General features: G+C 40.8%; 1 protein-coding gene across 2 annotated transcripts in view; it reads left to right on the top strand.

Annotated features, from left to right (window-relative positions):
* CDH13 (cadherin 13) overlaps nt 1-25,275 on the top strand; it is a 423,595-nt gene that overhangs the window by 314,461 nt on the left and 83,859 nt on the right. For both annotated transcript variants that reach the window (XM_027890905.1, XM_027890897.1), the window contains exon 8: nt 22,747-22,887. In XM_027890905.1, coding sequence (XP_027746706.1) covers nt 22,747-22,887 — 141 coding nt within the window. The remainder of the gene's footprint in view (nt 1-22,746; nt 22,888-25,275) is intronic.

Genomic DNA, 25,275 nt, shown 5'->3' with positions numbered 1-25,275 from the left:
TGTAGCACCAGGGGGACGTTTGTCCTTTGTCCTTAAAGAGATGTTGGTGAGGATGTGCAGAACAGCTGCTCGTGAGCACAGAAATAAAGCAGCTAAACTGCACAATTTGTCTCGTGCTTTTGGCAATAGTGAGATCTCTTGGGTATATTTGCCCAAATGCTCAAACTCCTTTGTAGTATCTGCTCTAGCTTTTGTTCTTGTCCTCATTACACATTTTTAAGAGACCCCCTATTTGCACTTAGTCATGACCCTTGTTCTTGAAACAGAACTCTTAGAAAACAAAGGATTAGGTTTTATTCCTATTGACTTCTTTCAACTAATAGGAGGAGAAACCAGAAAGGGAGAAAAGGCACTTCTTGCTTTGACCACTCTTCTCTTTCTGGAGGTGTTATAATTTCTCACAAGTTCTGCATGTCCTGGTTACATATGAGCAGTCAGTCAGCCTCAATTTTTTCCATCCATACTTTATCTTCAAGGGATTTGCACACACACAGAAACCCTTTTAAATAGGGATAATAAACATGCAGTCAAGGATGGAAGCTAATCTGACCACAGTAAATGCTGCTAGGGTGGACAAATATCAACTGACTCCCCATTTTTCCACCCATTTATTTTGCCGTTTCTGGGTTCAAGTATGGTTTTATTTTTTGAAGTAGATGACTTTTACCAACAAGAAATTCTGAATCCATAAGGCAGTGAGGTAGTGACTGACTGTCCCTGACACCAGCCACTGCCCAGTGCAGCTGATGCTGAGAGCCACTGAGACCCCAGTGATGGTAAATGGCACCTCCTAACTGAGTCACGGGTACAGAGCAGGAGCAGCGGCCGAGTGGGAATTGTGTTGGGTAAATGATCTGAAGTAGTAACCTGAAGTTGACTTCTGCTGGCAAGTCTAGTAAGTCAGGACAGCCTGAGATAAGATTGCATTATCCAATAGACTCGGGAGATGAACTCCCAGCCTGTGGTTTTATGTGGGAGTCAAGAAGCTTTCAGCACTGCTTTTATTTTTCTTGAGTACATTTTTGTCCATTTACAATGAACTTGTTCACTTACCTTTCGTAAAGCCTCGAGACTCAAATATATTTAGAAGGGCAAGACAGAGGGGGAAAAAAAAAAAAAAAGAGTTGAATTTCTGTGAGCTGACAATTATATTTTAGACAAAAAGCCAGCTGAGGAGGAGCAGAGAGCAGTGGAGATGCAGCTGGAGCATCGGGCAGCTTTGAGCTGGAACCAGCGAGTTAATGCTGGGGCTGGAATCAGTGTAGCTCCCTCAGCACACTGAGCTGCCACTAATTAGCTGTGCTGACAGGCAGGGCTGCTGAGGTCCAGCAGGGCTGTGTGAGCAGCCCTGGTCCTTACAGGACATCAACCAACGTGGTTTCCTCTGTTGCCCTTTGCTGTGTAATAGCACACTCTGGGATGGCTTTTCGTGCCGGGCTTCTTGTTGATGGATGTGCCTCGGGGTGTTTGGGGGGATCACACTCCTTGGCAGGTCTCAGAGCAGAAAAGCAGTCCTTTCCAAAAATAGCAAAGGCACAGGCAGGAGCAATATTGAGCTCAGGATCAACAATCAGTGGCAGGTTGTGCCTCGAAGGCTGCGTAAACCACAGCAGTGTGGTGGTAGTTTGCTGTCCAGTCCATCTGCAAAGTGTTTGTAACTGAGATGGCACAGAAATTCATCTCTCTGCTTGGCTGTACTGTAGGCAGATGTTACTGAAATTGAACTTATCCCTTTGCCCCTTAAAGTTAATGATAAATATGGACTAATCTGACCAGTGCAGGCTTAAGACTTGTGTTTGCAGAGTGAGGAGGGCATGGTTATATATAACATTAAGGCATTCCTGACCTCATAGACCATAAAATATTTAATTAATTTCTCACATAAATGAAATTATAGACCAAATGACCTCAATGAGGCAGCCTATATATTTATTTTGTCTTAACTTTAACTCCTGACAAGAGCTTTATCATATTTAAACAGCCTTGCATCATTAGGTCAGTAATAGACTGCAGTTTGTGCTGCTGGTGACTGGATTTCCATTATCCTCAAGTTTGGTCTTTCAGTGGCCATTGTTGTTATTATGTCCTTTTAAAAAGTAAGAAAAAAAAAAAAAAGGGAAAAATTAAAAGAAAGTAAATCAGAGGAATTCGTTATAAGAGTGATAGATATTGCTGAGTTTAGGTAGAAGGAAATAGAATAGGGGAAGGAGATTGATGAGATGAGGTGCTATTTTTAAAACATGAAGGACTTAAGTTTGATATTTTCAGTTATATTTCAGTATATTTTGTGAACCTATTTAACTCTTCATTCCTGACTTTTGTACAAATGTGGGAATTTTTTTTTTTTTTTCCTCCCAAGAGGAAGGGAAGAAAAACTTCTCTGATGCCCAGAGAAGTTGTGGAATTGTTGAAGACTGGGTTGAATGGGGCTTGGAGCAACCCGGTCTAGTGAAAGGCTTTGGAACCAGATGATCTTTAAGATCCCTTCCAACCCAAACCAATCTGTGGATTCTATGAAAACAGGGTACCTGTTACTCATTATTTAGTGATGGTTGACAGAATCAAAGTGTAAGAATTTCAAAACCAGATGCAATCCAAAGCACTCAGTCTTGCATGAACTGGGGGACATCATCTGGGCTGTCACAGGGTAGACAGACTTTTCAATCAGCTCCAGCCTCAAAAATTGTTCGTATGTCAGGAGCTGCCTGTTCATTTATTGCCACTGCCAAGATACGAGATCACTTGTCAGAAAGGCTTAGTAATCCAAGCCAGATAGTCCCTCATCACACAGGGGCTCCTGAAGGAGGAATGAAAAGGAAATCCAAAAAAGTCTTTCCTATGCTTTGATGGCAGTGGCTGCGTCTGCACAGGTATGTGCAGGTGAGCACACAGGCAGCCCACGAGTGAGGCCAGCCTGTTCAGTCCTCTTTGATTTATTTTCCTATGTCAATGTTGTGAGGTTTCAGACATGTATCAGGAGATTTTCAACCTTGACATCTGTGCATCTTGCTGGATCCTGCCTGTGTTACCCCTATTGTATTTCTATATTTCCAAGCACAGCGTTCAGCAGAAGTTCAAAAGGTGCCCATTGCTGAAAGAGAAGTTTCTTCCTTTTTATTTGAGGTTTCAAGGTAGCATTTGAGCTGTTTGTTCACTGGACTAAATATATGACAATTCCTTAAAAACCCTTTTCCTCCTCATCCTCCCATTCCCAGCTCTAAACCTGGGCTGCCCGTGGCTGAGCCTCAGTTTGTTCTCTGTACAGAGCAGGGTAAAGGACTGAATGTGTTTGATAAATGAAAGGCTGCCTTGGATTAGGAATCAGAAGCTGCTCCAAGATGCACAGATTTGCAATTACTGCCTTGTCCTGGGAGTGAGGATTCCAGAACCATTTGCTGACACAAATGTGCTCTGTGACCTGGGGAAACATTTAAATACTTTGTGCTTCATTTTTCTCCTGCTGCTACATAAATTTTTCAGTGTTGCATCTTACACCAACTGATTTGTGTGTTCTGTTTAATCAGGCAGTGTAAAACTTTAGCCTTTTAGCTGTGTAATGTGACTGAATGACTTTGCAAAGGATACATCAGAGAGTGGCCTGAACTTTTTTGAATTCTTTAAGTCATTTCTATCTTGTCATGACTTGCCTGTTGCTTTAGAATAGTTTAAAACAGTTGGGAAATACTGTTCCAGTACTAATTTGTATTCTGAGTGCTACTTAATGTTGGAATTAGTGACATACAGTTGTCTTGATGCAGGTGAACCAAAGTTTGCGGTGTCAAGTCCAATTCTGCTTCTATTTAAGATGATAATAAATCACCCACTGAGCTCTGCTGTGCACGTTGTGGTCTGCACTCTGAGCTGTTACAGCTTGTTTAAATTTCTAATGAAGACACAGAATAATGTATGCTCACATTATGGCTTCATTACACAGTGTAAAATGTCTGCAGGAAAACACATCCCGAGTCAATCATCACTCGGAGAAGTTTTCTCTTCTACTGACTAATACTCCATCACTTTGATACCTTCCAGGCAGGTTTTACATTCACCTCATGTCCTCAGTGTCTACAAAACAGCACAGAAAAATAAGCTGGTGCCCAAGACCATTAGAGTGGATGCTGTGAGAGCCCATATGGTGTTAGTTTCTCGAAAATAAATCACACCGAGAACTGTTGGATACAAACAAGGACCTTTTCCAGTCCCTCTTGGAGGAAATGCTGCACAGAAATATTCCAGAAGAGCAGCAATGCATGCTCTGTAAGAATGATAGGAAACCGATGAGCCTGGGATGGATTAATATGCACAGCATTAATAAAAATTAAATTTTAATTGCTATTTAGTAAACCACATTTTTTAATAGCTAATTCAAAATGAAAATTATAGTACTTAGAGCAAATTTCTAGACCAAGAAATTACATCTTCTGCACAGTCAGCACACTCATGCTAATGTTTTAATATCATGTAGTAGATAAACCTGACTGACACCTCCGTTGCTCTTTTGCATGCATTACATGGACAACTTTCTTATAAACAAATTTTTCATCTTTTTGGAAGCAGAGCCCTTACCTGCAGGTCTAGAAAAACAAGTGCAAGTTCAATACCCCAACAGGGTTGTGTTTTTATCAGCTCTTAGAGCTTCCCTATGGCACAGAAGGGGCACACAAGGGGCACCCAGGTGGCTGGGAGGCAAAAATGTTTTTAAAACTGCATGTTCTTTTACAAAATGGAATCAAGATATCTTTTTTTTTTTTTCTTTTTTTGGTGGCATATAAAACAATATTCTCCTTAAATTATCAAAGGAATTATCTAGGCAGCGTTTCCCAGCTTGTCTGGCCTGATGTGGATAAGGACACTTGTTGCCTCTGAGGTGATGCCCACCAACAACTCATGAGCACCCTGCCCTGTTTTATATCATAGGGTTCATCTCTTGGAATCTGTATTTATCTATTGTAATTACTTAAATCTCAGTGTTTTAGAACAGCAAAACCCTCACAAACAATTACCAATTGACAGCAAGTGAAAGCAGCCTGTTGTCATGTCACCTTTGAACTCCAGTGCTAAGAATCTTCACTATTTTAAGTCTGATGGGGATTTTTCAAGAAGATCCTTTGTTGTCAAACCTCTTGCCAGGACAGATTAGAAAAGAAACTGCTTGAAAGGGAGAAAACAAGAACAAAAAGCAGCTTCCTCATGATGAGAAGGTGTTATCCCAGCTGGACAGGAACAGCTTTGTTTTGTGATCTTGTGTTTTTACAGGGTCATTCGAAAAGTCAGTGCTTTGTTCCATGGCACCAGAACAAAAGACAACTAAACTAAAACAAGAGAAATATTCTATATGATATAAAATCCATCTGCATTTCAGGAGCTGTCAAAGTGAAAAATGAAACCACAAGCTTGGCCTTTAAAAATATTAATTCACTTTAAAGATGAAATGTAAAAGTGCTGGGAAAGAAGTAACCTTATCTGCAGGAAGAAGCAAGCAGGACTAAATCCCTATCGCCCTCCCTAGATCTCAGATGGCACTTTCATGCCACCCTTAAATCTAAAAAAGAATGTAATCATCAGTTCTGGCCACCATGAATCCCTGAAGCGTTTTTGCTGTATTATTGATGAGAGAGTCATCAAATGTACTAACCAGGGCTTAAGGTATTCTGGTTTAAATGGAGTTATTTATCAGTTTTACCGAGTGATGTGGACTCAGCTCAGTGTTGACCTCCAGCTCTATTTGGAATTACAGCCACGTCCTATTGACAGCAGAAAGCACTGGCCATTAGGGTGTCAAAAAAGTAATTGGTGATTATTCAGCTAATAAATTGTCAATATCCAGCTGTATCTAGTGCAGAGGTTTCACATGCATTCATCAAAAGCCTATGTTTAACTCTTGAGCTAAGCATAATTTAAGGGGTTTAGGGGTCATTCTGCCTGTTTGACACTATTGAATTCCATAAAGCAAACTGAGAAATCTGTGATCTTTGGTCACAGTGAAACAATATTCTAAAGGAATCTTTCTGTACTATTTTAAATGATATCTTGTTATTGGTTTTGTCAAAATATATTGCAGGTGTTTCTCAAAAATGATGTGTCCTAATTTCCTATATTGGGCATTTAGGCTTGGCTTTATTTCCTAATCTACCCAGTACCAGTGAAAAAACAAAACCTGCACTAACACAGACAGACTGAGAGAGGTAATAAAGCAGATGTGCAAGTTTGCTGCCACAGTGGACTAGTTTTTAAAGAGTTCATCTTCCATTTATTTTGTCACAAGCTCTTGAAATGGATATGAGCAACTTGCTGCCAAGTGCCTTCTCTTATGCTGCCAGAGAGTGCTCTGGTTGTTGCATCTGCTGGTGTTACTGGAGCTGCTTCCTGAAGGAGCAGCAGCTCCTGGAGATGGGGACAGGAGGGTTGGATCCTCCTCAGCTCTAGTGCAGGTTTTTGCTTTCCCCCAGGCTGTGCAAGATCTCTCTGGCTGTGGTTGGTACCTAAAGCTGAGCCTGGAGCTGGCCCTGCCCTCACACGATCCCATCAGCTCCACGAGGATCCTGTGAACACCACAGGGACAAATCCATCAGAGACACTGTTTCAAGTGTCTCCACATCAAGACTTGTCATTAATTTTGCCCTTATGTTACCTTAATCTATGCTAGCTGATGAAGAAATTTAAATTTTCAACATAATAGACCTAAGGCAAAATTTCTGTTCCTTTAATATCTTTCTTTTCTGAGATGACTGTTTAGGCAGTGTAATTTGAATTTTCTAATTACCAATACCTTAAAATTTGAGAAGACAAATGTTTCTTCTTGAAATATTGGCTGGGAGTTTTAGTATTTTCCAGTCATTTGGTGCGTGTGGTTTTGTTTTTGTTGGTTTGTTGTTGTTGTTTTTTGTCATGTCACCTCCCATGAGCCCCCAGTTTCTGCTCTTAGGCTGCCAGCTAGAAATGGAAGTGAACAAAACCCTGTTGGATAGATGGAGTAATCCCATAGTGAAGAGTGCTTACAGCACATTCACTGCAAACCAAGAGGAATGGAGTCTTTAGTTTGTCTTTCACATTCATAAATAAACCTGCCATTTTTTTCTAAGGTTTAATTTTCCTTGCAGCCTGTTTTAATACTTCAGCCAAGTGGAAGCTCAATACAAGAGAGCATTATAATGAATATTTCCCATTGTTTTATTTCCCAGCACCATAACCAATGAGGCAAATAATCCATGGTCATTAAGCTTTCTATATAAAGAATTGGAAGGTACACAGAGCTTACAGTAGCATGAATAACAGAGATCTTTCCTCAGGCCTTCAAAGGTTGACACACACAGAGTATTTTTCAAGTGTGATGATCTCTTTCATATTAGAATATTTTTATTATTTCTTCAGGGAATGGGTTGTGTGTCACTTGGCCATTGAGAAATTTAGGACAAGTGGCTTAAGAATTTCGATTTCCTTCTTTTATTTTCTTTTTTTTCCTCTAATTGCAGTGAAGCTCAGGTGTTATCCTCCAGGTAAAGACCAAAAAATAAAAATATTCCAGCCATCTGAACACTTACACATCAGCCTTTGTGTGATCATCAGAGAGCTCTGCCGCATCAAATGAAAAATAGCAATTAAATGGTAGAAACAAACTGCTTCTTAGAGGCTCGGAGGATTTAAAGTCAGTCTCAGGAAAATAAGCATGTGAATGTTGTTTCCTTAGATCTAATAAGCAAGGATATACCTAAACCAAACTAGCTATGCAAATATCCCCAAAGCTTATTGCCTTTAAAATTCTGAGGCAAATGTTCCAATTAGAGTCGCTCAGTAACAAGCAGTCAGCAGCTGACCTGTGTGAAACCCTGACATCCCCGCTGCCTCCTGAGGTAATTAAACTTTTGATTTTACTGAAACACTCGGTAAGGATTAAAATATTCAAACAAGAAAACCACTGAAACCCAGGAACCACGGCCAGCAGAAACAAGGGGGACACCTGCTGTTTTCTTTTACCATAGTGTTGTACTTGTGGGAAACACGAATTTTCAGGCTGGATTTTCAGCCAGGCGGGCAAACTGGCGAGGGAGGAAGGTGAGGGGCACGTGCATGAGCCATCAAGGAAATTGTGCAAGTCATTATACAAATAGGAAGGTAGTCTTGATCTTTTCATTTATGACTAAAAGAGAGGACGTGGTTAGAGTTACAGGCTGGCAACTGGAACCCTCCCAATCTGCTTTGAAGTCTGCAAGTGATTTTCAGCGTGACCTCAAGTCCCGCCGTTCATCACTGCATCAATTAACCTGTCTGTGGGGTGCTGCTGTATCCAGTTAATGGGTGTTTGTGGTAGACATCAGGTTCGTCATGTAAAGGCACATTTCATTACTTCTGCTTGTCACTCTGCACACTGAATAGATGACTTGCAGGGGAGCACAGTGCTCTGTCAGATTTTAATAGTTATGTCCTTTAATAGCCGAATCCTTGCTGCAGTGCAAGGCTTGCAGGAAGAAGTCCTGCTAAAAAAAAAAACAAAAAACAAACAAAAAAAAAAGGCACTTGTAAGGATGAAACCTTGCTCTTTTAAAAGTTACTTAGGGTATACAGTTATGTTCATTGACATGAACCCATCCAACTGCTTTCATGGCAGTTATTGAAGCACAGCTCCCCGTGAGGGTGGATTTCTTTGCAGTCCTTCTCCTGCTCCTTTTTAGCCTGAAATCAAGAGATCTCGTTTTATAACCGTGAGCAAATTACATTTCCTGATAAGTTGACTGCATGGGGAGATGAGTGACTGGGAGAGCAGCATGTGAACCTCCACAGGTGCTGTCAGGGCCAAGCATGTTGACCTTTGGTAAACAGGGCATCTGTAAGTAAACCTTAAAGGGCAGAATTCCGTGCTCTGGTAGTGTAGGGCTGGTTTTGGAGAAGTCGTGTTCCATCCAACAGAATGATCAACTGCCTGGTTTCAGTATTGATAGAGGAATGTCTCAGTTGTATAGAATTCTGGTAAAAATGCTTAGATTCTGTTGAAAAATATACCTCAAAAATATCGGTTAAACTCAACCCTTCATTCTTCCAGGAGTCGCCAAAAAATTCTTTGTACTTTACTGTTATTTGGAAACACTTTAAAAACTGTGTATTTTCCTTTCTTTGTGCTGTGGCATTTTCCTTTAAAATGCTCCTTTCCTCAGTGCATCATGAGGGACAATTTCTCTTGTAAATTATGCAGTATGGCCCAAATTATGAAGTGTTAGTTATCTCTGTGTGGGGACTGTTCAGTGGTCTGTGAATTATCTGAATTCCTACTAAAATGGATGCTGTTTGGTGCTGCTTTTCACCACCTGGAATCAGAACCACTGGAAAAAAAAAAAAAAAAAGGATGTGTTTGATAAATTCCATGGATATTATAAATCCATTTTACCTACTCTGTCCTATAAACAAGACTAAGCCTTAGGTCTGGGGAAGTCAGTGGAGTTCAAACTCGTTATCCTCTGACACTGCTGTAGGTCCTGCTTCACACCAACCCTCCACGTTTTTAGGCAAATAAACGACTTTCCCCAGGCAAAGCTCCACCTGCACCATCCCCAGACTCAGCTGGAACAACCTTCAGGCAGCCAAGTTCCTGTGGCACCGTTCTCATGGTCCCCATCCCGAGGCTCTGCCAACCTAACTGTTTATTAAGGAAACATTTTCTCTTTCTTGGTCTTCATAGCTGAGTGCACTGCGTTTCTGAGTCCCAGGGAAGTGGAGCACATCCATCCTGGGACACACTCTGCTCCAGGGCACGTTCAGACCTCACAGGCAGATTTTAGCGTGTTGCATAAATCATCATCAGCTGAGAATTGTGCGTTTCGTTCAGCATTTCCTCCTGGAGCCCGGAAAGCTGCAGACAGTCTCGCTCCCAGGGAGAGATAACCTTGCTCAGTTTAGCCTCCCATCGTGATATCCCCCCTGACAGCAAGCACAGCCCGATGGGTGAGTTGCTCACTCGGTGCCTTTGAAACATTTTTGAAGCAAGGATAGATATGGAGCAGGCAGAGCTCGGGGAGAGGGGGAATACTGGAAGATAACTGAATTCTGCCTTGATTATCTGTTGCCAGCCTTTGAATTCCCAGAGAGAGAAACCTAGATGCTGACTTTTTTTTTTTTTTTATTCTGCTTTACTTTCATTTGTGTTCCACAGTTCTGCTTTATAATGTTAACACAAATCTAATATGAACTTTATTTAACTTTTTCACCAGTAATTGCATTCCTGCTTTGATAAGCAGAATCTTACCAGGCTTCAGATGCAGAAAATTTGACAGAGGCAGTAATTTTAGAAGTGTCTTCTCCATCTGTTTATTAAGCTGATTGTTTCACTTGTAGCTTCCCTTCCAATTGGTTCTGTTTGTTGTAATGTTAACTAAGCATTTTCTACCTCTACAAATCTGTTTAACTTAAAGTGACCTAGATAGGCCTCTGAAAAAATTCAATTTTACAGTTTTCTTGTGAAATTGAAATTTCTTTGCTCCTTTTCTCCCTCTCGCAATAAAGTTTATGCAAATGAGGCTAAAATTTATAATAAGACTAATATTTGTTAATCTCAGTTCAAATAGTGGATTTGTATTAAAACATAGTTTCAAACTCTTCCATTGAGAGTGAGAAAGTGTATTGCTTTTAATACTTTCATTACTGTGCTGGGTGTGTTAAGCTTGAATTGTCATTACGATTATACACCATAATTTTTAGTATTCACTGTAATTACATTTAAATCCCATTAGATCTAAATTGCTGTGCCTACTTCGATTCCCATTTCACAGAAACATTTTGAAGTAGTTCCAGTGCACGGACCTGATCCTGCAAGTTTCTTGGTTTCGGTAGAAGATTTATGCAAATAAATCAATTATGGGAATAAGATTTTCTTGGACTCAGCAAAGGTTGCAGGACGTTCCAGAACGACAGATAGTCTCTGACCTGCAGAAATGTCAGGAATTAGGTCTGGATCTGGTTGAGGTCGCCACCAAATGTCCTGTTGGTCCAAGGGGTGTTGAAGGACACCCTGAAATAGGAGTCGCAGGTTTCACACACTGCCCTGGTACGTGTTCCAGACACAGAACACGCCAGTCTGCAGCGATTTGAAAAGGTGCCTCAGTCATTTATTTGGCATAATTGCAAACCTTTCTGAGATGTCAGACAGCAACAGGAAGTTACATTTGTCCACACGTGTCTGAAGAGATTCTGACCCAGGTCTTTCCGTGCCATTAAAATCTCTTGCCTTGCTTGTCGGCAAACTTGCTTATCAAAACATTTTGAGTAAGGACAGGATTTGTCTGTACTGGAGCTGTGTGTGCGTCTCCTGCCATCTGAGCTGTGCAATGCTGGGGAATACAGGGATGCAGGGATCCCCTCAGACACCCCTGCTCCTTGGATCAGGCCTCCAGGCATACAGGAGGGAGAAGGCACCGCACACATCCCTCTCCAGAACAGATGGGTGTGGGTTTGGCAGGGCTGAGACAACCCAAATGCACAGTTTAAGAGCACACCATCCCCACGTGGAGCACGATGTGGAAGTGCCGCTCAGATCCACAGACGCAGCTCAGCACTTTGAAAAGCTCTTTCAATAATGTTATGGATGTCTCTTCCCAGTTCTTCAAAGGGCTCAAGTCTTCTTTCCTCCCACTTCTTTTCTACTACCAGTGCCTCCCAGACCATTCTCCCCTTTGTTGGTTTTATTGCTTTTAGTCTCCAGGAACTGCCTGGAAATGGGACTTCAAGTTTGCAAAACTCTTTCTTTCTGGACTCGCTCCATTGTAGTTCCCTGACCTCTGCTCACCCCATATCCTCTCGTATCCCACCTCACACATTCCCTCCCCTCTGTCTCTCCATGATGGAGATGTTTTTCACTTAATTGCAGTTTGGCCTTCTTTATTATAAAATAGTGGATTTCTCTGAGTCACTAACTCTTATCTTTTTTTCCTCCTTAATTTTGTGGATTAGCTATAATTTCTTTCCCTTTATGACGTGTCTTGGGAATTCTCCTCAAGGAAAGCTGTACATACAACCACTTTGTAGAGCAACAGGACTCCAGAAATTTCTGACATTGAGTAGCATGAGCACAGCAGAGAAGTCAAATTTATACTGCAGTATTATTTCTCCTTATTTGAGAGGAGAAATATGTGTCCTATATTTTCTGTCAAATATCTTATTGTTCCCCAAAAGCGACTATACTGCAGTGCAAAATCTGCACAAGGCAGAGACAGACTAAGCCTGAAAGTGAGAATAACCTGTGAATCTTGGTTTGATTGCAAGAAGACAAAACCTGACTTTGAGGTGATGGAGGAGGTGTTTGGTTGGTTGATGCTCTTAGAAAATAAGCAGAGTTGTGAAAGCTTAGCGGGAAGAGAATTTATTAACCAAAGCAGAAAGCATAGGACTTCCAAATAAGGCATTTAATTATTTTTTTTGTCATGAAAGGCAGCTGATAAAAAGATACGTAGGAGTAAGAAAGAAAAGAATGAAATCGACTGGAGAAATTTTAAATGTAAAATTCCATTGTTCTGTCGTTCATGGGAACACAGACCCTATGGAGGGGTTGATTTTTTCACCCCATAGTGTGATAGGCTTTTTGGTAAAACAGCAATAGTGTAATTGAAATCCATTTTGCATCATTTTCCTTTGGATGATTTAGAATTAGACCAATTTATATTCTGAGAGTATAACCCAACGAGAGTATAAATGCAGCCACCAGAATTGTTTTTGTCCAGGAGCAGAGCTGGTATCATTTACTGATTCATTACACTCTCAGCAGGGTCCTCTGTCTCAAAAGCTACCTGGAATTATTACTGGCAATAGAAAACTGAACTCTAAAATAAGATTTGCATAAAAAATTAAAGGAAAAATGATAATAGTGATTAAAAGTAACGTTTGAAGACTCTTTTGATTAGAATACCATCTTTAAAAGGCGTGAGTGCTTCAAATGGACGCGGAGGCTTTTCTTTCCCCCCTCCAGCTCCAACTTCTAATGCACCTATTTAACTAGAATATTATGTTCCTGATAATATGCCTGAAATAATAGACAGTGCTTCCATTAATATTTAACAACATAAACATCAGGCAAAGGTTGTACATCTGGAATCATAGAATATGCTTTTTGCATTAGGGTACTAATTTTAGAAATAACCTCTGTCTGCCCAGGCCTGCTGATGTATGGTTGTCATAGCAAGTCAATAATTGAGTTTTCTGGGCATTTTGACCACTGGTACAAATTTGCAAAGCAGATTACACAGCAGAAATACAATTTCCATCCTGACCTTTATAACACTGCTTTCTGTTGTGGGAATTAGAATGTTTATGGAGGGAAACATAATCTAAGTCTGCCTAATTTGTGAGAATGTGATTTCTGATGTTAACCCAGTAAGCTTCATTTTGATTCATTTGATAACGGATTATGTAGATTTGGCACTAGGTAGGTATCATAAAACTTATTATCTTTTATTACCTAGGCAGAGCTAGATGATTATAAGTTGAAACTCAAGGAAAACTTTCATTTTCTGCTGCTGCACAAAGATCTTTAGAAAACCTGTTTGCCAGTGACCGGTCACAGACCTTGGCAAACAAATGGCCTTGTTCACATCCTTTAGGGTAAACTGGAAACAGGCACAATGCTAAGGCACTGTAGATATTGAGGTGCTGTTTGGGGGGAAGAATGAAGAACCTCCTTGAAAAGCCTCTGGAGAATGTACTTTCAGCTGGTTCGTCCTTGCCTTGCGACCACCACGTTCTTGTGGCGTCCCAGCCTTTGGGACTGTGAGGAATTAGGTGATTCCCAGGGTACGTTCTCCAGGTGAATTTCAGCTGCAGAAAATCCACTTTCCACACTCTCAGCATCAGTGGAAACAATGGGAAAGTTCATTTCCAAAGGTCTGTCCTGGTCAGCGCTGAAGCGACAATGTACCCACACCTTGTGTGGGTGTGTGGGCCAGCAGCAATCTCAGGGGCTGCTCTTGTCAGCTGGATGCATTTAAATGAACTTTTCTTGCTGAACATCCAAGGAGGATTTGCTGTTTGATGAAAAGGTGACGAAAAGCTCTGTGTGGGTCTATGGTGTCTTGGAATGATGAGGTAGATTAGTGCTAGTGTTGCACTGCAATCCAGGCAGGTCTCGGTGGTATAACCTTGATTAATTTAATTCAGCTCTGGTGAGATGATAGATTGTTTGATGGCAGAAGATCATAAAATAATGAGCATTAGGTTTCCTGCAATGCATTCCTTCAGAAATGCGTTAATAAGTGTAGTCTGGGCATACAGAGGCCTATAGTGTCAGAGTTTAAGCCATGACATTGGTTTGCTGCCTGGTTCAGACCTGGTTTTGTGAGACAAGAGAAATACTGAAAGTAAGATTAGGGTGAACTGCTTCAATTTATCGTAGAATCCCAGAATTGTTTAGGTTGGGAGGAACCTTAAAGATCATCTCGTTCCAACCTCCCTTCCATGGGCAGGGACACCTTCCACCATCCCAGTTTGTTCCAAGCCCTGTCCAACCTGGCCTTGGACACTTCCAGGGGTGGGGCAGCCACAGCTTCTCTGGGCAACCTGTGCCAGGGCCTCCCCACCCTCACAGGGAAGAATTTCTTCCTAATGTCCAGTCTAAGTCTGCCCTCCTTCATCTTTAAGCCATTATCTTGTTTGGACCCACATCTTGGCACTTCACGGAGATAAAACTCCAGCACTGTTCGGTGTCCTGCTCCAAAACCTGCAGGAAAGACTTCAGGTCTTCTTCAGCCTGAATCAGACTCAAGGAGGAGCAAACTCAAGCCTGAGGAACACGCTTGATTCTGAGCCTTTCGTTTCTTTGCTCGGGGAAGGATTCCCCTGGCTCGGGGCTGCAAGTATAATGTGTGCTTATCAATGAGATCACTGATAACTGGCATTGGCTCCTGTCCACACAATTTAGGAAAGCAATTTGTTTCCAGTAAACAGAGGGGAATGCTGACCAGCTGCCTGCTATTGTTTCTGTATGAAATATTTATAGCGTGGATTGATCGCCCTCCCCAGTGGGTTACCAGCCTCGAACTTCTCATTAGTTTTCAGGGTCTGTGTTGCACAAACACAGGCACAGGCACCCTTTTGTGATTACTGATGAACAGGATTTCCCTAATTCTTACGTGATTACACCTGCAGCAAGGCAGGAAGTATCACCTTCATCCTCTTTTTTTGAAGAATTTAGGGGCTTTTTTTCAAAGTACGTGTTTTGGGGCCGTTGGTTCCCAGTCTTTTGGTGTCACAATGATTTGGAAGGGCAGCCTCTTGCACCGAGTTCTGCTTTGGATTAAATGCAGACCAAAGGAAACCTGCCAGATTTACAAGAGGGACAAGCATCTTATGGCATTAATGGATATGTGCATGTTCATTCACAGACTTGGCGGGTTAAAGCTTAACAAATGTGTAAATAAACCTGGGAAGTCCAGTTAAAGTCAGTGGAGCTGTGCTGATTTATGTTGGCCTGAGAATCCTTTCAGGCTTGAATACTTTCGGGGTTGCTCATGATTTTTCTCTCACTAAGTTACAGCAGAGCACCTCAGCTCATCACTGTCCTGATCCATATTATCTGACCTTCACACCCTCCATGTACTTCGGGAATTTTTGGCAGAGGGACTTTTATAGAGATATTTGAAAAACTGTCTCTCTTAAAAACCATTTTAGGTCACTGTGCAGGAGAAACTTGTCTCTCCTTTTATGCTTTTGGATTTAAATAGACTCATTTCTACCTACGGCAGGGACTAAGAATGATTCGGTAATTTGCAGCTAATAATTTATTAGAACAACTTTGCCCTCCTTTCTCCTCACAGATTGTCTGCAAACAGATTGTACAGTTCTAATATGTTAATGGCTGAAAATTATTTGGCCTTTTTTTTTTTCAGCAGATACCTTTTGGCCTGCAGATTATTTGAATTGCAAATCACAAAGGTTAAAATGAAATATATAATTAACACTGCAAATAAAGCTGATTGGGTGTTACAGGAGATCAGTTTTTGTGGAAATGTATTGTTTTGCCAAAATGAGCATTTGTTACAGAAACATAGTGATTTGAAAAAAAAAAACAAAATAAAGCAAAACAACAAAAAACCTTTATTGGAATAAATATCTGTAATTGAGAGGGGAATTCTTATCCTGAGTGCTCCCTTCAGGTTTTGCTGGTTTATGAAGCAGTCAAGACAACCAAGTTGAATGTCCTGTTGACACAGTAGAGCTGGATCTTACCTTCCCACATCCAGCCAGGATTGCTGATGCAGACGTTTATTTATTCCAAAACAAAGGGGTTTTTTTAATATTCTCTGTTCAAACTGTTACCTTTGTAAAAATAATTACTTACAAATTGGCAGAATGCAAGGTGGTTTTAATTTCTTTGGCAGTGTATTAATCAGGGCTGGGGACAACAGTGGCTCTGTCAATGGGACTTTTGATGTCTCTAACCAGGTATTCTAATTTTAGTGAAAAAGCCCTTGAAGTTTTTTTGTTTACTACCATTTTTACAGTGTTCAATATGTAGCCTTGGAATATGTCAAGCAACAGGGAAACCTGTTGGATATTGCAAAGAGGTTCTTCCCCAGAACAGGCTCCCCAGGGCAGACAGAGCTCCAGTAGCATTTGGGTACTCACAGGTACATGGTGTGACTCTTGGGGAGGGTCCTGTGCAGGGCTGAGGGTTGGATTTGATGATCTTTGTGGGTTCTTTCCAACTCAGCCTATTCTGTGATAAATAGTTTTTATCTGAGTGCAATTAATTAATGGCAATAACGTACAGTGTTCTCTACCCAGCATCAAAAATTGGAGTATGAACACTGGCAGGTGTATAGTCAGCAAGGAAGGGAAGAAATGCCAGGTACCATGTTAAAATACCAGGCCAGGAGAATTCCTGGGGCTCCATGTACAGGTTCTCCCTGGTGCAAGCCCTGGGAAAGGGGAATTGCTGCCATGAGGAACGTGCAGCACCGTGTGTGATTTCCGTGGTTGATGTCCCAGACTGAGGCTGCAGGAAGGGCAGGGAAAGCTGTAACGTGTTCCTCCTTCTCTGGAGAGAACTCAGGTCCAACAAGGGTGATTATGTGTGTTCTTTGAACTCTTTAATATATATCTTAATATGTGTTCTTTAAACTCAGCAGAGCCTCTGGAAGGGCCCAGCATTAAGGACAGAGTTAGTGACGAGTCAGCACAGAGGGAATGTTTGCACAAATCAGGGCCTGTATTTGCACACAGACTATCATGTAGTTGTCTTTTCTCCAATCAAGCCCATTACTGGGGAGCAGAGACTCCCCACAGCTATTGTCTGCTGCTGACAGAGGGTTTGGGTGAGATGAGTGTGCTCGTTGTGTTCCTGGCACCTCTGAGTGTGGAATAATAGCAGAGTGATTAAACGGTCTAAAATAAGCAAAAGAAGTTGCATAATAATTGATGCTTTCACACTGGAGGGAAAGATTTCTGTGGTACTGTTTAATTATGAGGAACAACTGAGGGGTTTTTTCTCTGGAAAAAAAAAAATAGAAGAAAAAGAAAATTACATATATTGGTTCAGAAGGAAAGCTGAAACGTAGCTTGTGTTTTAAAAAGAAAAGTGTGATTTAAGAACATTTGACAGCAAGTATTTTCTTTGGGACATTGTGATTCTTGTTCTTGACTGCTATTAAAAATTATTATAGTACTTTATACTTCTAGCACAGTTGACACGGAAAATTATTCTTTTCCCAAACCGTGAGCACCCATGAGTAGCTGCTGCAGATCAACATGCCTCTCTGTTTCAAAAGGATTATACTCAGGGAAATATATTTGGCTGGTAAAAATCAGTGTAGGGGTGCTAACTTGAGTGCTTTCTATCTTCTATGAGGTTTTTCTTTAGAATACTGAATATTTGTTCTCTTCCCTCAACTATATAACATACATAACCACACATACCAGTCCTACAGTTACGTCAGCATTAGAAAGTCTTGATCCTGTACATCCTATGTATTAAATAGTTACAGATTTCCTCATGATGGAAAACAAATATCTCTGGCCAGGAAACCTATTTGTAACAAGCACTTTAGAGCATTTTTTTTTTTTTTTTTAGTTTAATGGCCACTGCTGAAGGAGAAAATTTAGTCTTCCTTTTCCTTCCAGACATACCTACGTCTCCCATGGGTAGTAAATAGATATTGATTTTCTTCATAACAGAAATACATTATTACAGTGATTAAACTGTAGACCCTCCTTTATGATGTATAAAAAAAAAATTGGAAATTGGTGAGCTAAAGAGGATTTATGTTGCAAAATTGTTTGGGGTTTTGTATTCATCAAACTGTAATTCAAGCTCTAAATGCAAAGCCTCTGTGTATATTGCCCTTTTTATGCGGCAGCAATTGGCATATAAAATAAATGCTGATATTATAATTATCAAAGCATTATATCTGTTAGAGCTGTTAATAGTCACATTACTTCATTTTTTAATTTCACATTTGTCAAAATCCTGACAAGCCTACTCTGGGATAATGTTAGATTCAATATTGAGATTGTTACTCAACAAGAACATTGATTATGTCTTAATAGGACATATTCAGTATGCTTTATAAGCGATTATCATCTTAAATGAACACAAGCATTTATTTAGCATGCACTGAAAATATTTAAATCCTAAGAATTTTTCTTTCTGGTTGGCATTATATTATAAAGTCATTAGTACCAAATATGATATGGCAGCACACCACTGATACAGTATTATGCATGAATACATAATTTATAAACAGAATTATAAATAGAAGTGTTGAGGCATTTTTTGCATCACTACAGAAATACTAATATCCACAAAATAGTAAGAAAACTCTCAATTGATAATTAGTATTAAGATAGGTCTGAAAGGATACCTGAAACCCTTGTAAGGATTTTGAATGTTCTGTACGTTATTTGCTTCCCAAACATTGTTTTGATCTCAGCAACTGAGCACTTCCTGTGAATTTGGGAATTTCTGTTCTCCCCAAGTTTTTTTGGGGGGAAGACTGAGCACTAAATGAAGGCTGGGGTGCTGTGATACTGAGTGTGGCTCTTTGGGATGTGCAATTCCTGAGTGTCTCACAGTGACAGGAGAGCACTGGAGGAAAACCCTGGTTTAGATGCCTTGTGAGGACACCCAGCCAGGAGGAAACACTGGAGAGATGGGTTCTGCAGTCCTGCTGCTGACAGAGTCCTGGGTGCTTGTAATCATCCAAGTAGTTCCACTGGTTTCCATCTTGCATTTTGAGTCCCACTGTACTGATGATGACTTGAATTCCAGGGGAATTTAAGCATGGATGTCCTACAGCCTCCAAGGGATAACCAGAGCCAAGACTTGGACTGCTACTGCTGGTGGTGCGAAATACGAGACAGGGCTTGATTCTCTTCAATCACTGGTAGTTTTTTATTGTATCTGTAGCAAATACCAAAGATTCAAACTCAGCAGAAAAACCATCATCGTCTGCTTTCGTTCAGCATTACCTGAAAGAACAGCCTGGGTTTGTTCCACCTGTGCTTGTCTGCACTGAACTGTTGATTTCCCTCTCTTGGGATTAGGTCCTGCTGGCTTTGGCAGGAAGCTGAACCCTGAAAAGGTGCCTTTTCTGGCCTCTCCCTGTTTTCTGGTGCTGAACCAGTTATGTCAGGCCAGCAGGGGAGGGAGATCTGGTCGGAATGTTAACACTGGTGGGAATGGCAGTGGGTGGACCTTTGAAGAGAAGCACTGAGGACACAGCTCAGCTCCTTGGCAGACCACACAACTTGGCAGTGTCGCCCCTGCCATGGCTAAATGACAGGAGTGAAAATTTAAGGGGAGAGGAATGGTTCTCGTGCTGTAATCACACAAACCCTCCCAACAGCGTTGCACTCCACAAAGTCACAGCTGATGAATAATAAGCCACACAAACAGTGACTTGATATTCATTAATTAAAACAATCTATTTTCCTTTTTAGCTGTAGATCCCACTTGTTGAGGGTTGGGGCATATTTCCAGTGCCAATATCTCACTACCCAAATGGCATGGGATTGTTTTTGCAGGAGAGTGCTTCAGGGTTCAAGGTGGGACAAGAGTCTGAGCCGCTGGGGGTGGGTCTCAAATGCTGCCAGTTGTGGGTGCTGCATTTATCCCTCCCCTGCAGGGAGAGGAGAGCATGGAGACAGCAGGGATGGAGAAAGTGAGGGAAGTGCCCCCACCCAGGAGCACTCATTCCTCACAGGATGGGAACAAGAACAGGGACAAGACCGTGCTGGGGTAACAGGTCTGAGCCCTGTGAAAAGGGAAAAGATGAGGAGATTCCATGAGAGCTTTTCCTGCAGCCCCAACCCCTTCACAGGGGCATCAACTGAGGGACAGGGTTAGTGGGAGCAAAGGGATCCATGCTCTGTTCACACATCCCAGGATTTGCAAGTACTGTGGTAAATCACACAGACCCAAACAATTGCTACTAATGCCTGAATTAGCTGGGCTAAAAGTACAAGAATTGCTAAAAAGTCCTTTACGTGGTATCTCCTGGTGGGAAGAGGGGATCTGATGGGAACCTGCCTGTGCTGCGAGGTTTGGATCTGGGAGGAGCTGCTTTCTCCAACAAAGCAAAGATTTGGTGACAGACTAGACATAGGAAGTGCTGCAGAGCAGGGAAGTGTAAAAGATTCATAATTATATGAAATACAACTCAAAATTCAATGTTTTCCCCATTTCTTTACAAGCTTAAACATTGGACGCTTGTCACAGACATTTCTGTTGCAGTAGATGCAATTTCTAGAATAAATGGGCTTGCTTTCAGTAGAAAATAGGACCGTTTTCAAAGGAAAAAAAGGCCAATTTGTGAGTAAAAATGGGCCTCTTTCTGAGCAAGGATGTTTATAAACATGAAGTGATAAATAGCTCTGCAAGTTTTCCATACAATAATAACCATTTCCTAATCAATGTAAAAGTTGTAGGTATGGGAGGGCAGAGAAGCTTCATTCAGGTTTTAATACATTGAATGCATTTTAGGAAATAAATATATGAAAACAGTAAATTTTGTTCCACTCCATAATGTGAGTTTGTGTTGGAGGCATGTCAGTAATATTTCTTTGTGTATATTTTTATAACGTTATAAATCAAAATCCTGTTCTTGGTTTGCTGCCTTCTGAGATGAATTTCATGGAATAATGTTGCAAGACTTAAGGAAATATATTTTTTAGGATTCCCTGTGTGGCAGTGGCATCTGATTTTCTAGTAGTCCATATGTCTTTAGAACAAAATATATCTTCTGCCTTGACTTACTGATTTTTACATGCAAATACATTGCTTCATAATGGCTGATCTGATGAGCAGCTGGTGGGGTTGCTTCTCTCATGGCCTAAAAATGCTTCAAAATCTGAGTACTAAGGAGCTGGAATCTCCTTCTTAACACGTGCTCCAAAAAAATGATGGTGTGTGATGTGCCCAGGCAAACATGTCATGCAAAATGCACTGTTTAGGAAATGCTTTCAAACCACTTTGGCTGCAGAGATTGTGTGACCTGAGAGGTTGCTTTGCCAAGCTGTCTCCCTGCTAATTCCCTGGAAAAGGGTCAGATAAAGGACACAGGATGGGTGATGCCAAAGGTGTGCATCCTGGTTCTTGCAGGCAGTTTTCTCAGGGATCTGGTCTGAGCGTGTTGTGTCGCTCTGCCCCGAGGATCCAGACTGATTTTTCGGAGGAGGTTTGGATAAACATTCCTGAGCACGAGGTGTTCTTACCATGCATTTTCAAAGGTGACTGCAGCACTTCCCCATCTGTGCCCTCTGCTGATGATGCAGCACACGTGGCCTTAGGGCAGATGGTTCCATGGAAGGCAGCCACACAAAATCCACTTGAATGAGGTGCCCAGCCCTGTCTGCAGTGAATCCATGTCAGCACTCCCTTCAGCTTCCATGGGAGAAGGTTCTGATGCTGATAATTGCCCCCTTTGATGGAGCTATCCCTGCCCCATGGTCCAGCTTGCAAACAGATGTGCTTTGATGTCTGATGTGAGAGACGAGAATTCCAAATGCTGTCACGTTCCCCTTGCAGAATGGTGACCATGGGTGTTTCTATTTTTTTCCCAAGCTGTGGCTGTTTTGGGAGGATGAAATTAAGGATGGCTTTTGCTATGAACCTGTGCTGTCTGGTTGCACAGCAGGGAGGCTGTGACAGGTACCTGTGACCTCAGAATTAGGTATCTTCCACGTCAGTCATTATTGTTACTCTGTGCACTTGCTTTGGGCAACAACTGCAAGTCCCTGCCCATCTTAGAAACTGCTTTTTTGTTTCTTCCAGTGAAGCAAACTTAGATTACCAGTCTAAATGCTAATACACAGAGTGAATGGGATTTAATAAAGTGAATTTATATGTAGATTGTGACATTAGTATTTAATTACGTACCCATCATAACACTGATGAAGCAAGCTGCTAAATATTGGTGCACCGAAGGTAGAGCTTACTCATAAAGAGCAAGGATATTTTAATTTCTTGCCTCTTTCCTAATCTTCTTAAATAACAGGATAAATTAGGTACTGTTTACCAATATTCACCTTCCTGCTGTATTGCAAATGAGGGCTGCAGAGCAGCAGCTGAAGCTCATGGAAAACTGTGCTTCTGTTTTGGTAAAACACTGGGATAACAGATCTGTTTCTGTACTGTGTTTTATAAGGCCAAATAAAGTCTGAGAATTTTTAAATGTATTATTTTAATATGAATTAAAAATAGTATGTTACCTGTGTGAGGTGGTTGTTGTTGGTGGTGGTGGTTTTTTTTAACCTTTCCTTCTCTGTTGTTTCTTTCAGACTATGGAAAGCCCAAAATACGAGCTGGTTATAGAAGCCAAGGACATGGGGGGCCTTGATGTGGGACTAACTGGCACAGCCACTGCCACTATTCTTATTGACGACAAAAATGACCATCCACCAGAATTTACCAAGAAGGAGGTAAGAGTTTGCCATCTGTGCTCCACAAAATGGTGCAACTCATTGTAATTAACGTGTTTCTAAATATAAAACCGTTCCTTGAGGAAAAAAAATACTTCCAGACGTGTTTTTAGCTCAGTGTGACAGACTTTCCTGGAGCTGCTCTTTTCTGTTTGTTTGTTTGTTTTTGTTTATTTTTTTTTTATGTCAATAAAACCATACACACTGTTTCCAAATCAAAGTGCAAGCACAAGGTAAAAGTTTATGTCCAGGGATGCCATTCAGAGGTTGGCTAGCAGGGTGAAAAAGTGTAAAATAAATTTACTGGTGGTAACTTTCTCCTTTTTCTCCTATAGGGGAAAATAACAAATTCTCTTTCCCTACGTTCCAACTCGGGGCTTCCATGGTCAGGACCATGGATGAAAAAAACACGTTTTTGCCCATCTCCAGCACTTCCCCTGCGAGCCAGCAAGAGCTGGGAGTTCTGTAATTAAAACCCCAGTCCTGAAAGCTTGAAATGTAACCTACAGGTAGAATTTGCACTGAGAGTTGTTTCCCTGCAAATTGAATTTCACTGAAGAATGCTGGAAAGTCTGATAAAACCCCAACCCAAAGGTGTTCCCTGGCTACAGGGGATGTAACAGTGCTAGGGCAGCTCAGGCAAAACATCTGCCAAATTTCATGCCCTGCTCACACTGTTCCCTTCCTTCCCCTGCATTTATTATTAGTCTGATATTTTTTAGTTTTTTTGGGTTTTTTTAAACTTCTGGTACCTGGAGAGAATGAGGAAGTTTCAAAAGTTTTACCTTGTATTTGGATTTTGCCACAGAAGTTTTCTGGGGCTTTCTGCAGATTTTTAAGGGATGTTCCCAAAAGATGAGAAGTAAGCATGAGGGGTGCTGATTTGAAGGCAATTGTGGAAGTAGAAAAGAAAGCCTGTAGAATTCTTGTAGAAGGCTGTAGAAGTCTTGTTTTTTTTTTTCCTTGAGGTTTTTGCCTTTTCAATTATTTTTCTTTTTATCGCTGGCCTAATAGTAGCAAATTGACAACAGGTTATTTTGAAACAAATTACTGCTATTTTACTTGAATGGTTGTTATATATGCAAAGTGAGTACCAGATTAAAGCATGGCAGGGAAGGGTTTTTAAGAGAAAAAGGGAAGAAGAAATTAGAAACAATGACAATTTTGCCAAGAGGGATATTATTTTTCACTACTCAGTGGCAAGAGTTATAATTACTTCAGTCAAATGCTTTGGCAAGAGTGTTTCAGTCACCTAAAAAGTGTTATGGAGAGTCTGATCCAAACCTTTTAAGTACAGAGGTGACAATTAAGTGACTTTGATCAAACAATTAATTCCCTTAGAATTACCCTTTAGGTCAGGTTTTTAATGCTCTGTTTCCTGACAACCAATACTTAAAATATATTTAAAACACTGTTATTTAGCCTTCTGGAACATAACAATGTCCAGGACAAGTCAGAGTATTTAGAAATGGGAATTTATCGGATTAATGAATATTGATGGCAATTCATGAGAGCCAGAGTCCACCTACTTGAATTTCCAAAACTGGAGATTTCTTCTCTTGAAGAAATCTTTCTATACATCTTTCACTAGAATTCTTTTCAAGCAATCTTTCTATAATTTTATGTCCTGTTTGACTTAATAGATTGGTAATTTGGGCAAGCACGTTGAAAACCATGTCTGATTAGGCACAAATGTACTGTGTTAGTTTCTATTTCTGTAGAAATGAATGTTTATAAATGAAATGTTTATAAATTCAGTTCAGTCCGTGGCAGTAAAAGGTACTCTGTACCCTTGAAAGGTTGGGGGGTTTAGCACAGAAAAAAAACAAGTGTGAGGAGGCAGCATTATTTAGTTTTCTTTCTGGTCTTAGACATTTTTCTTGCAGTTTATACTTTCCATAGAGACACACACACACAGAGACAAATATATATATATTATGGTTTGGCATGGGTTTGAACCTTTCACTGTTTAGAGATGTTAACGACCTCAGAAATCATCCCTCTGCCTTGCTAAGTGATTTTCTTATTCCATGAATAAGGCAGGAAAAATCATTTTTTAAGATATATCATGCCAGGTCCTTTTAGAAACAGATGCTCTATTTAAAAGAAATAGTGTAAGAGGTGTCTATTAATTGAGCCAGTAACACTTTATTTGGTTTATTGCCTTGAGTACTTACTTATTGTATTTTAATACCAGTTGTATACCACAGGCTGCAATACTATTGATTTGGATTAGAGTTGAAAGGAAAAGTCATATTCTCCGAGATAACTTCTGAAGTAGAAAGCTCAACTTGAGTAAACCTGAAGGTTTGATTTCAGAGTGCATTTTCTATTATTTGTTTTGAGATTGGCTGCTTTAGGCCTGGGTTCTTATGGTATAGGCGTGTT

Source organism: Empidonax traillii, unplaced genomic scaffold (genome assembly GCF_003031625.1).
Source record: "Empidonax traillii isolate 1590-97213 ecotype Southwest subspecies unplaced genomic scaffold, ASM303162v1 scaffold13:size3042203, whole genome shotgun sequence".
Classification (NCBI taxonomy): Eukaryota; Metazoa; Chordata; class Aves; order Passeriformes; family Tyrannidae; genus Empidonax; species Empidonax traillii.
This window is presented reverse-complemented; position numbering and strand designations above follow the sequence as displayed.